General features: G+C 50.6%; 4 protein-coding genes across 4 annotated transcripts; 1 reads left to right on the forward strand and 3 right to left on the reverse strand.

The window, feature by feature from the left end:
- Positions 1 to 652: 652 nt before the first annotated feature.
- On the forward strand, positions 653 to 1,864 carry bud32 (serine/threonine protein kinase BUD32). The gene has a single exon (XM_032079847.1). It carries the CDS (start codon positions 929 to 931, stop codon positions 1,745 to 1,747), a length of 819 nt encoding a protein of 272 aa, XP_031937835.1. The 5' UTR covers positions 653 to 928; the 3' UTR covers positions 1,748 to 1,864.
- A 117-nt stretch (positions 1,865 to 1,981) lies between these two features.
- Positions 1,982 to 4,522, reverse strand: BDV37DRAFT_274364 (putative gamma-cysteine synthetase regulatory subunit; the record flags this gene model as incomplete). Its single annotated transcript, XM_032085225.1, has 5 exons — positions 1,982 to 2,888; positions 2,995 to 3,041; positions 3,576 to 3,945; positions 4,021 to 4,202; positions 4,448 to 4,522. 5 exons carry the CDS (start codon positions 4,520 to 4,522, stop codon positions 1,982 to 1,984), a joined length of 1,581 nt encoding a protein of 526 aa, XP_031937836.1.
- A 197-nt stretch (positions 4,523 to 4,719) lies between these two features.
- On the reverse strand, positions 4,720 to 9,542 carry BDV37DRAFT_201067 (DNA-directed RNA polymerase III core subunit RPO31). The gene is made up of 2 exons (XM_032079848.1): positions 9,248 to 9,542; positions 4,720 to 9,171 (listed from the first exon to the last, which is right to left on the reverse strand). Exons 1-2 carry the CDS (start codon positions 9,340 to 9,342, stop codon positions 4,923 to 4,925), a joined length of 4,344 nt encoding a protein of 1,447 aa, XP_031937837.1. The 5' UTR covers positions 9,343 to 9,542; the 3' UTR covers positions 4,720 to 4,922.
- A 129-nt stretch (positions 9,543 to 9,671) lies between these two features.
- Positions 9,672 to 11,930, reverse strand: BDV37DRAFT_201069 (GTPase GUF1). Its single transcript, XM_032079849.1, has 2 exons — positions 11,106 to 11,930; positions 9,672 to 11,052 (listed from the first exon to the last, which is right to left on the reverse strand). Exons 1-2 carry the CDS (start codon positions 11,837 to 11,839, stop codon positions 9,789 to 9,791), a joined length of 1,998 nt encoding a protein of 665 aa, XP_031937838.1. The 5' UTR covers positions 11,840 to 11,930; the 3' UTR covers positions 9,672 to 9,788.

Consider the following 11,930-nt stretch of genomic DNA (forward strand, 5'->3'; position numbering starts at 1 on the left):
GATCCCCTGTTCTTTCCGTTTTATATATGATCAGGCACTGAGGTTTATGCTTCAAGAATACAATGACTCGTCGAAGATACTGAGTAGGTAAATCTTTTGGAGTTGAAAGAATTAATGTGGATTGAATAGTCTCCCATCTACGACAAGGCTAAACGCCCTTACAGCCCAGGCTAACCGCGCACATCTAGCCCCTCTCAGTTTCTCGATGTAATTGGTTTCAGCAAAGTAGACAAATGTTACCCTGATGAGACAGGCTCTTTACTTGGTCAGTAGTTTCTTTTTTTGAAAAAAGAGAATAAGAGAAAAAAAAAATCGTTTTACTATCCAACCGGAATCAATTGTACGGTTATACTCACACCTATATAGGGTCTGCTCTAGGTAGTGTTTTCCCATGACACTTCTAAGGGACAGCTCCTTACTCCATTGGAAATGCGTGTGATACTTCTTTGGCTTGGTAATAAAAGCCTGCATTGTGAATTATATTTATTGTTCACTGCCTATTGACAAGTTGAGTTTGACATGCTCATGGTTGACAGCATCTATGACTTAGGGCTTCATCTACTTACCCGCCGGGTATGGTAGGATAAAGTACAAACGTCATGTAAGGTGGCAAAGGTCATATTTATAGTATCACTTGGGAATTATCATCTACTCCTAGCGCTTAGAAGAATAAACAAAAGTGCACATCCTCATAATCCCCTTCCACACATAGCTCACCAACTCCTCTCCGGTATGGTGATGCCTCATTGCTCAGGCAACCAAGAAGCACCCCACCAAGCAACCTCCAACCCAGTAACTTTTTTCCAACACCCCTCACCAATCCCATACCAACCAACCAAACCAAACTACACCTCAAACCACCAACGCAATCCACAAACAAGCAACACATCAATTCAATCCAACTCATCCAAAAGACTCACCACCCAAGATGGCCCAAGACCCCTACACCCCACCACCCCTCCCGAAACTCTTCACAAACACAACCCCACCACCGACGCTTCTCACGCAAGGCGCTGAAGCGCACCTGTACAAAACAATCCACCTCAACACCAACACGCCCGCGGCGCTGAAAATCCGGCCCTCGAAACCCTACCGCCACCCCATCCTCGACCGCCGATTGACTCGCCAGCGCATCCTCCAGGAAGCGCGGTGTCTAGTGAAGCTCGTTCGGGAGGGGGTCAATGTCCCCGCTGTGCTGGCGCTGGACTGGGAGGGACAGGGTGGGGAGAATGGGAATGGAGGCGCGTGGTTGCTTATGGAGTGGATTGAGGGGTTGGTTGTGCGGGTTGTTGTTGAGCGGTGGGAGGCTTTTATGAAGGCTTCTGAGGGGTTGTTGAGTGAGGAGGAGTTGCGGAGGGAGGAGGAGAAGGTTAGAGCGTTGATGAGAGGGATTGGGTGTGTTGTTGGGGGGCTGCATAAGGCTGGGGTTATTCATGGGGATTTGACAACGAGTAATTTGATCCTCAGGACAGGGGTGGTCGATGCTGTGGCTGGGGAGAGTCCCGTCATGCACGGCGATGTGGTTCTGATTGATTTTGGGCTAGCTGGCCAGAGTTCCTCCGAGGAGGATCGCGCGGTCGATTTGTATGTGCTTGAGAGGGCTTTTGGGAGCACGCATCCTCGGGCTGAGAAGTTCTTTGAGGAGGTGCTCGAGGGGTATAAGCATAGTTATAAGGGGGCCGCGGTTACGTTGAAGAAGTTGCAGGATGTTAGAATGAGAGGCCGCAAGAGGAGCATGATTGGGTGAATTTTTATTTACTTTCGTCTCCCTATGTTTATGTGCTATGGGATTACGGGTTATGGGTTGGAGTTGGGATTATGATCCAGGAGTTTTGCGGGAGGAATCATGCTTTCATTCATCGTCAATGACAAACGCCACGCTTTATCGTCACAATGCTGGAGACCGAGGTACGCCTCGGATGGGGGGAATCTGGGAATAGACAGACGGGGAATCGGCGGGGGATGGAGAGAGGAGGATCAATCATTCTTCACGAGCCTTGACGCAGGTTCCCATATCGGCGAGTGCGAAATAGCCCTTGTTCTCGACAACACCGCGGTCCTTGACAACAGCCGTATACTTGACCACCCACTGCGGCTCGACATCACCCTGAATTCCGTCGTCCGCATCTGGAGCGGAAGCAAGAATGCCGGCACCCTTCTCGCCCGGACCAAGGAGTTCCCGTGTGGTACCGATGGGCAGGATGTCCATGCAGTCGTTGTGGGTGAGGAGCTGGATATTCTCAGATTTCGCATAGAGAATCAACGATTTCGGCACGACACAGCAGTCCTTGAGGTTGATCTGGTCGACGGAGGGCTTGACCTTCGTATGCGGCAGGAACCGGGCGAGTCTCTCACTGCCAAACTCCGCCACGCCTAGCTGAGAAATCCTACCCTGCTCCTTGAGATCCTCGAGCACCCTCCACGTGCGAATCATGCTGTCAAAATCATCTGGCTCCTCACTCCCAGTATCCGACGCCACCTCCTCTTCACTATCATCCTCCGCGTCGAACAAAATCCCAGGGAAAGAAACAATCAATAGATCAATAGAATCCACATGTAGCTCCTTCAAGACCAAATCAATTGCCTCCCTCGTATGCGCACATCGTCGCGACGCCGGAATCCCCGGCAAATAGAACAATTTGACCGTAATATCGTACTGCGCCTTCTCCTCTGCCAGCCCGCGCTGCGCGAAGTCAATCGCCGGGATGTAGAGGCCGTCTTCGGTCTCCCGGGTCCAAGCCCGATACCGCGGGGTCGTTGTCGTCTCGGCCGAAGATAATTGTTGCGCCGTCTGGAAATTTGACCGCAGCGAGTTGATCAACTCCACGTTGGATTTTTCCGTCGAAGCTTGCCGGATTACGGTGTGACCTCCGGACTCCATAAGATTTCTGGCCAGTATTGTTGTTAGTATATGTTACGGAGTTTGCGCGCCGCGGGGTTGAGTTCTTTTCGCCGAGGGGTAATCTCAGTTGCCGCAGGGTTATCGCCACTTACGAGGTGGAGAGGATTAGCTTCATGGTCGCTGTTGAATGGCGGACAGGCTATGATAGGGACAGAGTATCGTCTGGTTGGGAAAATGGGGGTTTAGGGGAGGTAGTGAGGGGATTGTCGCGAGGAGGGAAAACTTTCGGAGAGTGGCCGTTGAATTGATAAGCAGCCCCGCGGGTGCCCTTTGCCTATTAAATCCGTTTACGGTAATCTATCACATATTCAACTGTCTTCATAATCAATAAGACTATAGCAAACCATATACTACTTAGAAATACACAATTAAATCTACCATAAAAGTATGAATTCACATATTCTATAGATCTACCTCTACCCCCACAACTCTATAAAACCACCTAGTCAAAATCAAGTGTAGGATCCCAATCCGTAGGGTCATACTCCCCCGTAAAAAGTCTTTTCATATCACCCTCATCCAACTCAAAATCAAACACCTCCGCATTCTCCCTGATCCGACTCGGCGTCGCAGACTTCGGCAAAGGCACCAGACCCTACAAACCAACCCTCAATTAGCCCACTGCATCAAAGACCATAACAGAACACCCAAATGGAAAGATCGGAAAACTCACCCTCTGCAAACACCACCGAATCATAATCTGCGCAGGCGACTTATTATACTTCTTCCCCAGCTCCTTCAGCACCGTCTCACCCATGCGCGTCCCATGTGCAAGAGGCGAATACGCCTCGACAACAATATTCCGCGTCTGAAGCCACTCCACGATATCCTCGCGCGCGCACCACGGATGGATCTCATATTGGCCGACATCAATGGCCCCGCCTCCTCCTTGCTGGATGTACTCCTCCAGCTCGCCCAGGTGGTGGATCCCGTAGTTGGAGACCCCAATGGACTTTGTCTTGCCGGCTTTCTGGGCTTCGACGAGCGCCCGCCAGGAACCTAGACGGTCTTCTTTGCCGCCGTAGGGGGCGTGGATCAGGATTCTGTTTTTGTATTAGTTATCATTCTATACTACTTGCTCAATGTTATATGGTATATGGGGGAAAGGGGAAACCCACAGATCGAAATACTCCACCCCCGCTTCCCGGAGACTACCCTCGACGGCGCGCTTGGTCCTCTCATACCCCATAGACCCTGGCGGGATCTTGGTTGTAAAGAAGACTTGCGAGCGGTCTAGGCCGGAGTTTGCGATTGCGCGGCCGCAGGCCTTTTCGTTTCGGTACATGATTGCTGAGTCGACCTATGCTGCTGTTAGCCTTCGAGTTATGTGTATTTGTAAAGATGGGGGTGTGTACATGGCGGTAGCCGGTGTTGAACGCTTCGAGGACGGGACTCTCGGTTTTGGATGGGGAGCTTTTCGTTTATTTCAGGTTAGTCTTCAGGGTATCTTTGTGGTGAGGGTTAGACGGACATTAGGTAGACCTGGGGGTTTGTTAGTGACTGTGTTTGAGGGGGGTTAACGGTTTATGGGGTATGTTGACTTACGCCGTAGCCGAGGATGGGAATCTCATGGCCTGAGTTTAGGCGGTAGGTTGATTGGAGGCTTTGGAGGGATGTCATTTCTGTTTACTGTGGATGGGTGAGTATATACGGGGAGAGTGGTTGGAAGTGAAGAGGTACAGATGGGGTACTGGTAGTATGAGATCATTGCGGTGGGGCGCGTATCTGTTAATATAACCCGATTCGGCAAGTGATTCCCTACAGATGATCTACAGGACGGAGGCAGTACTTAGGTAGTATACAGTATAGAACTTCGATTATGAAGTACATATCATCGTTTGATTCATATGGTAACAATAACACGTAGTCAATAGTACAAGGATGGCGATCCCATCCATCACTACCTCAATATCGCTAATGCGCAAAATATCATGAACAGCCAAAAAGACATCCAACGCCCGGTGATGCACTTTTATAAGTAGCAAACTGCCAAACCTATTAGCACTTATGAATGATACAATCACGTCCGAGCTCTCTTCTTCGATTTGAGAGGAGCTTCGCAGACATTGTTCCAAGTGTCTTCAAATGTCGTCTTCCGGGCTCCGATTTGGCCTTCGAAGAAATTCATCCGACGGACCACTTCCATGGCACCGGTTCCTAGAGACACAGTTTTACCCATGATAATACACTCCGAGACACCCTCGACAAGGTCAGTACGGCCGGCTCCACCAGCGTCGAACAGATGGTCTGCGGTCTTCTCGAAGGAGGCCAGCTGAAGGACAGAGTCACGCATCTTCGCAAGACCGAATCGTGTAATACCCAGGACTTCACCCTTGTAGGTCATGACATCAGCAAGAAGCTGCATGTGTCGAGGATCAATATCCATGTCCTTCATCACCTCACTGATTTCACGAACAATGGTCGTCCGGGCGGCTTCAATACCAAGGACCTCGCGCATTTCCATCACGTTATTGGTAGATGTGTGAAGGCCGTCAACACCAATCGTGTTCATACATGCCCGAAGACCGTAACCTTCGACAAGGAGGGTGTTGGTAGTCGACGTGTCATCCGTCCGAATAATCGCACGATAGGCTTGAGGGTGGCCGAGAACCTGGATGTCGGGAAGTAGACGCTTGAGATGCTTCAAACGCAGGAAAGGATCAGCACTTGTCGCAGCAATTTCCGTCTTCGAGAGACCGAGCTTGCTAGCAGGATCCACATCCATATGGATGTGGATATGTGACCGTTGGCAACGGAACTTCAAGTCATCGGACTTGAAGCGCCTGTGGCTCTTGATGGCAGCCAGGATATCCTGGATCTTCAATTCGAGCGCCAGGTCTTGGATGGTCTTCCAGTTAATCTTGACCGTGATGTATGCCTCTTTGCCAGTCCAGGTCTCTCGGACATAGTGGGTGATATCCCTGAGATACGTCTTCTCAATACGTCCCTTCACAATCCGAGCCGCAATGACATTGTCCTTGGTTACCAGCTCGCAAGACACGACCGGCGTACTGATTTCCTTCGAGGCGTTGATGATTTCCTTAATACGAGGAACACCCTGTGTGATACTCATACCAGCGACACCAGCAAAATGGAAAGTCTTCAGTGTCATCTGTGTACCGGGTTCACCGATAGATTGCGCACCAACAGCTCCCACGGCGTGACCGGGCTCAACCTGGGCCTTCTTGTACTTCATCAAACATGCAGAGATGAAGGTCCTGAGCGTCGTCTCGGTCAATTTGCCTGTATGGTTCAAGCCCTGCTGACTCCTCTCATCCGAAGGATCAATATCACCGCCTCGCGAGATCAATTTGTCTGCTTTGCCGGAAACATATTGCTGAATGGACTCGAGGAAGTCGCGTGCACTTTCGAATTGGTCAACACCGTGGTTAGACCGGTCCATGTAACCAAGTTCCACCTCGAGCAAGTCTTTCCGGACCAATTTAGCGCGCTCCTTTGAGAGCATCTCCTCACACACTTCCATGATCTCTGCAGGCTGCAAACTGCGTTCGTCATTATCATAGGTGGTTGCTTCAGAGTGAATGAATGTTCGATCGAAATGAACAGGCTTAGCTTTGCCCTCCATATCCACGGGGTCCAGCTTGTCATCACCATACTGGAACTGAACGATATGGCCGGAAGAGTTCCGCACGGTATCATCGTACCGGGAAGAGAGATCTTCCAAGGACTTCATCAAACGACGCGACATGTAACCAGTCTCGGCGGTTTTGACGGCCGTATCGACCAGACCTTCACGACCGGACATGGCGTGGAAAATGAACTCATAAGGCTCTAACCCAGAGAAGAAACTATTGCGGACGAAACCCTTCGAAGGCGGTTGGCGAGCATTTTTCGGGAAATGAGGAAGTGTTCTATCTTGGAAACCGTCCTGCACACGCTGACCACCAATAATCTGCTGACCGACGAGGGCAACCATCTGAGACACGTTGATACTTGAACCCTTGGATCCAGACGTAGCCATGATCAAAGGAGAATTGTACTTGCTGAGCTGGGCGATACATTCGTCACCGGCCTGCTGTCGGACCTTACTGAGAATACCGGAGATCTTATTCTCCATAGTTTGCAACTCGTCACATCCAGGGAACGTCTCCAGGGTACCCGCCTTATATTGGGCAATAACTTGGTCACATTGTGCATATGCTGTTTCGACCAAGTCGTGCTTTGACTGTAGCAGCTTCGCGCTTGGATAGACGTCTGTGATACCGATGGAGAAACCCATATTCGTGAACCAACGCGCGGATAACCTCGACAAACGATTCATGCCCTCTGCTGCTGCTGGAGGACCGAAATCTCTCAGCATAACATAAAAGACATTGTCCTTCTTTCCTGAACCGATAGTAGCTTTGTCCATCACACCACACATGACCTCCGAATTACGAATGACGAGCCATCCGTCCTTCGGGTCAAGATCTTTCGGGCGGCCATCCTTGGGGGGCTTGTATTCTCTGCATGCAGCATCCAAGTTGACCATCACAGGGTCGTCCTTGTTGGGACGCATGAGAATATTGAAAACCTGCTTGCCGGTCCAAAGCATCTGTGGCTTGAGCACTGCGGGTGGGGGAAGATCGAAACGAGTTTCCGGGCCAAGCATGTAAAGGCATATCTGCGTGAACGAGCGGCGATCAAAGAAATTATCTTTACTACTCAAGATGTACGCAGCACTAATGAAATCTTGGATGGCGGAAATAATGGGTTCACCGTTCTTGGGCGTTGCCAGATTGTTCTTGACACCCATCAACTCCATGGCTTCGGCTCTCGCTTCTTCGGTCTGAGGTACGTGCAAATTCATCTCGTCTCCGTCGAAATCGGCATTGTATGGGTTACAGACACACTCGTTCAACCGGAAAGTTCTGTGAGGGCGGACCTTGGCAAAATGGGAAAGAATACTGAGCTTGTGAAGAGAGGGCTGGCGGTTGAAAAGCACGATATCACCGTCCTCAATATGGCGTTCGACAACGTCTCCCTCCTGCAGCTGATCAGCAATCATGTTGAGACTACCGTACTTGAGGAAGGTCTTGAAGGTTGAGCCCTTCTTGACCAGGTAGTTCGCTCCTGGCCACTTTTTGGTTCCGTTCCGAACTCTCTGCTGCAGCTTCTCCTTGTTGTACCGTGTGACCACCTCAGGATAAGTCATATTCTTCGCCACTAGTTCGGGAACAGCGACTTCATCGACTCGCAAATTCGGATCAGGCGAAATGACAGTTCGACCAGAGAAATCAACACGCTTTCCAGATAAATTACCACGGAATCGTCCCTGCTTTCCTTTCAGTCGCTGCACAAAACCTCGTATGGGCTTTCCCAAGTCTGCTTTGTTCAAGCCAGGTACGTCACTATTGATATAGACAGCAATCTGAAGCTGCATATAGTCCCAGCATTCCATGATAGTCTGAACGGGGGCACCCTTGAGCAATGCGTTCTTAAGATTGATGTTACTCTGGACAATGTCACCCAACTTGGCAGTTAGATCATCCTCGGTGGAGGAAGCGTCCTGGCCTACAGAAGGACGGATACACACAGGGGGCGCAGGGATATACTGCCAGAGAAACATTTCGGGTCTGGCTTCCTTCGGGTCCAGTCCCAATAGTTCGCAGTCTGTATCGGAGATTCTCTTGAAGAGGTTTAAAACACGCAAAGCATTCATATCATCCTGCGCTTTTTTGTAATGTTTTTCAACTTCCGCATTATGACTCCTAGCTTCCTCAAACGATCGGTCGAAGACAATCTTGCTGGGTGGGGGGATCTTCTTCATAGAGGTAGAGGCATTGAAGGCACGGAATTTATCGTGCGTGATTTTGAGTGCGCTTGTTCCAGCCTTCTTGACTACACCATTGACGGCACCACACACATCACAGTTCCGAGTCTTCCGGCATCGCTCGTTGATGCGCTTCGCTATTTGCAACCTTCTCAGATTATCCAAGCCCGGGCGTCTCATTTCACGGAGATAAGCACGACGCTCTCCTTCCGGAAGCAAAATGTGCGAACATTCTTTGCAAATCTCCTGCAAGATGGTGATAACACGTTTGAAATACCCTACATGGAACGAGGGCAGGACGAGTTTCACGTGGCCGAAATGGCCGTTACAGACTTGAAGGGCACCGCCACAGGTTTGACATGATGCGGTTTTGCTCGATACACCCATGCGCGAATCGAGGGGGCCATGGGCAACGACCGATCGATCACGGTCAAGGTCAAAGAACTTCCGGTCGGAAACCTCGACTACGCCTTGGCTGACAATATCATCGTTGGACCTATATGAGTCACGCGCAAGCAGGTCAGCCATGGTCCCCAGACAACCCACAAGTGACACCCGGCCAGGGTTCTTACAGAACACCAAATTTCAATTCCTTGATAACTTTCGGGGCACGGTCAATGACCTGGGCCTTGCCCAGATCGACCTGCACACCTTCCGGAGGCTGCATCACGCCTGTCAAGAGCTGAACATGGCAGGGAGGCAATAACTCAAAGAGAAGTTTTGTAGGGCGCTGCGGTCAGCGCACAACCGAAAAAGGGGCTCGTCGAGGTATATGTAGGACAATAGCACCCCGCTAATCCGTGTGAATGCCAGTTGCACAATCGAAAATGTCAGTGACACGGATGAAAGAGAAACTGCAAGACATCACCGCGGCGGGGTCGGCGACGAACTTTTCTGCGGCCAAATTGAAAGCTCCCGCGGCCCCTCCGCTGCGCCGTCCAATCACATTCAATAACTCTTGATATACACCGCTTACCTAAACATTCAATGCTCAAAAACTCCAAAACGGGTAATCATATTGAATGCCGGGGTCTGCTATCCAAGGCAGAGATAAAATAAGTTCTAACAGGTATAATACAATAAATCGTAATTTACAGTCTTTCTCGAAACAGTCTATTTCGATAAGAAGTTTTGGAACGCCTTTTGTTCAATCACCACGTTTCCGACAGCCCTGAGCCTCTTCCGGCCTTCTTTCTGTTTTTCCAGGAGCTTCCTCCGTCGGCTGACATCACTGGCATGAAGCTTGGCCAGGACATCTTTCCGGTACGGCTTGACGGTTTCTCTTGCAATGACTTTGCGTCCGACGGCAGCTTGGATGACGACCTCGAAGAGCTGTCGATCGACGTGCTGCTTGAACTTTGTCACCCATTTCCTTCCCAGTCGTTCTATTTGGCTATAGTGAACAACTCGCGCAACAGCATCCACAGGGGCTTTATTAACCAGCAGCTGTAGTTTCACGATGTTGCTCGGCTGCCACGCAGATTCCTCGTAGTCCAGAGTAGCGTAACCTTTGGTGGATCCTTTGAGCTTTCCGAAGAAATCGTCGACCAATTGTGCCAGAGGCAGTTCATACTTGAGGATGACCTGAGTTGATGTAAAATACTCAAGGGTTTTCTGCTCGCCTCGGTTCGCTTCGCACAATTCGATCACCTTGCCGAGGTACTCATCGGGGAAGGTTAGGGTAGCAAGCACGTAAGGCTCATGGATCTCTGCGACCTTAGATCGCAGATCATCCTCCTCGGGGAAGCGAGCGGGACTGGTCACAATCTCTTCGCGGCCATCCTTCCATATCACCTTTACCGGCACTGAAGGAGGCGTGATGATGATGCTGGCACCGTGCTCCTGGCGCAAACGATCCTCGAAAACAGAACAGTGGAGTGTCCCAAGGAATCCCAGTCTAAACCCTGCACCTAAAGCTTCAGAAGATTCCTTCTGCACAGTGATGCTTCTGTCATTGAGCATAAGCTGGTTGATGCTATCCTCGAGGTGCTCGAAATGATCCGCATCCACGGGATAGGCGGCTACGAAAACCATCGACTTGGGTTCTTCGAACCCCGGAAGGGGCTCCACAGCTTTCTCGGAGCCGACCTTGGTGTAAGTATCCCCGATCTTAGCTTCCTTGCTCCGTTTCATACCGGGGTTGAAGTAGATATAGCCGACTTGACCGGCTCGCAGGACGGTCTGTGAGGTCTCGAGGGGGTACATGATGCCGACTTCACCGACATAGTACTTGATGCCGGTTGCGAACGAAATGAGTTGGTCGCCTGCCCGAACTTCACCGTCGAAGATTCGTACCAGACAGATAACACCTTTGTAGGAATCGTACCAGGAATCGACAAGTAACATCCGTAGGGGCTTCTGACAATCACCAACAGGCCTGTTGTACAGTCAATAATGAGTTACGGTAGTGGTTATGAATGGTATACATACGCGGGGATCTTCTCAACCACAGTAGGAAGTAATTGCTCAACATTCAGGCCGGTTTTAGCAGAAACCATCACCGCATTTTCCGTGTCCAGTTCAAACGACGTTTTCATCTGTTGGAGTGCCTTCTCCGGTTCGGCCGATGGCAAGTCCACTTTGTTGATGACAGGAATCAACTCTAAGCCCTGCGCGAATGCGAGATAGAAGTTTGCGACGGTCTGTGCCTGGATACCCTGGCTGGCATCCACCAGAAGCAATGCTCCGCCGCAACTGGCATAACTGCGCGAAACCTCGGCACGAAAGTCCACATGTCCCGGTGTATCGACAAGGTGCAACAGATAATCCTCCCCGTTATGGTTATATATCATGGTACATGTTTGTGCCTTCACAGTGATACCTCGTTCCCGTTCGACATCGAGTTTGTCCAACACCTGTTTATTCGATCCTGGCTGGATAGTGCCCGTGAGTTCGAGCAGTCGGTCGGAGAGGGTACTCTTCCCATGGTCAACGTGAGCGACGATACAGAAGTTACGGTAGCGGTCGATGGGAATCTGCGCGATTCTGGCTTCAAGATCGGAGGCGGGTTTGCTCGCTGCTGCTCTGGCTCGCGATGCCAGATGGGCGGAACTAGTGAAAGAACGGATGGTATTATAGAGGCCGGATGGCGCCTTGGGAAGGCTTGCCGCCGGGCATTTCGGCCCTGCGCTCAGCCATCTGGCTAACTGCAGGCATCCTCGCATCGGGAGGTCTGCAATGGCATGGGAATTGTCTCTTGTCGAATTAAATGTTTCGCACTCTGACCGTGGGAATCAATTGAAAGTTCTGGTTTTG

Source organism: Aspergillus pseudonomiae (assembly GCF_009193645.1).
Source record: "Aspergillus pseudonomiae strain CBS 119388 unplaced genomic scaffold BDV37scaffold_77, whole genome shotgun sequence".
In the NCBI taxonomy this organism is placed as follows: domain Eukaryota; kingdom Fungi; phylum Ascomycota; class Eurotiomycetes; order Eurotiales; family Aspergillaceae; genus Aspergillus; species Aspergillus pseudonomiae.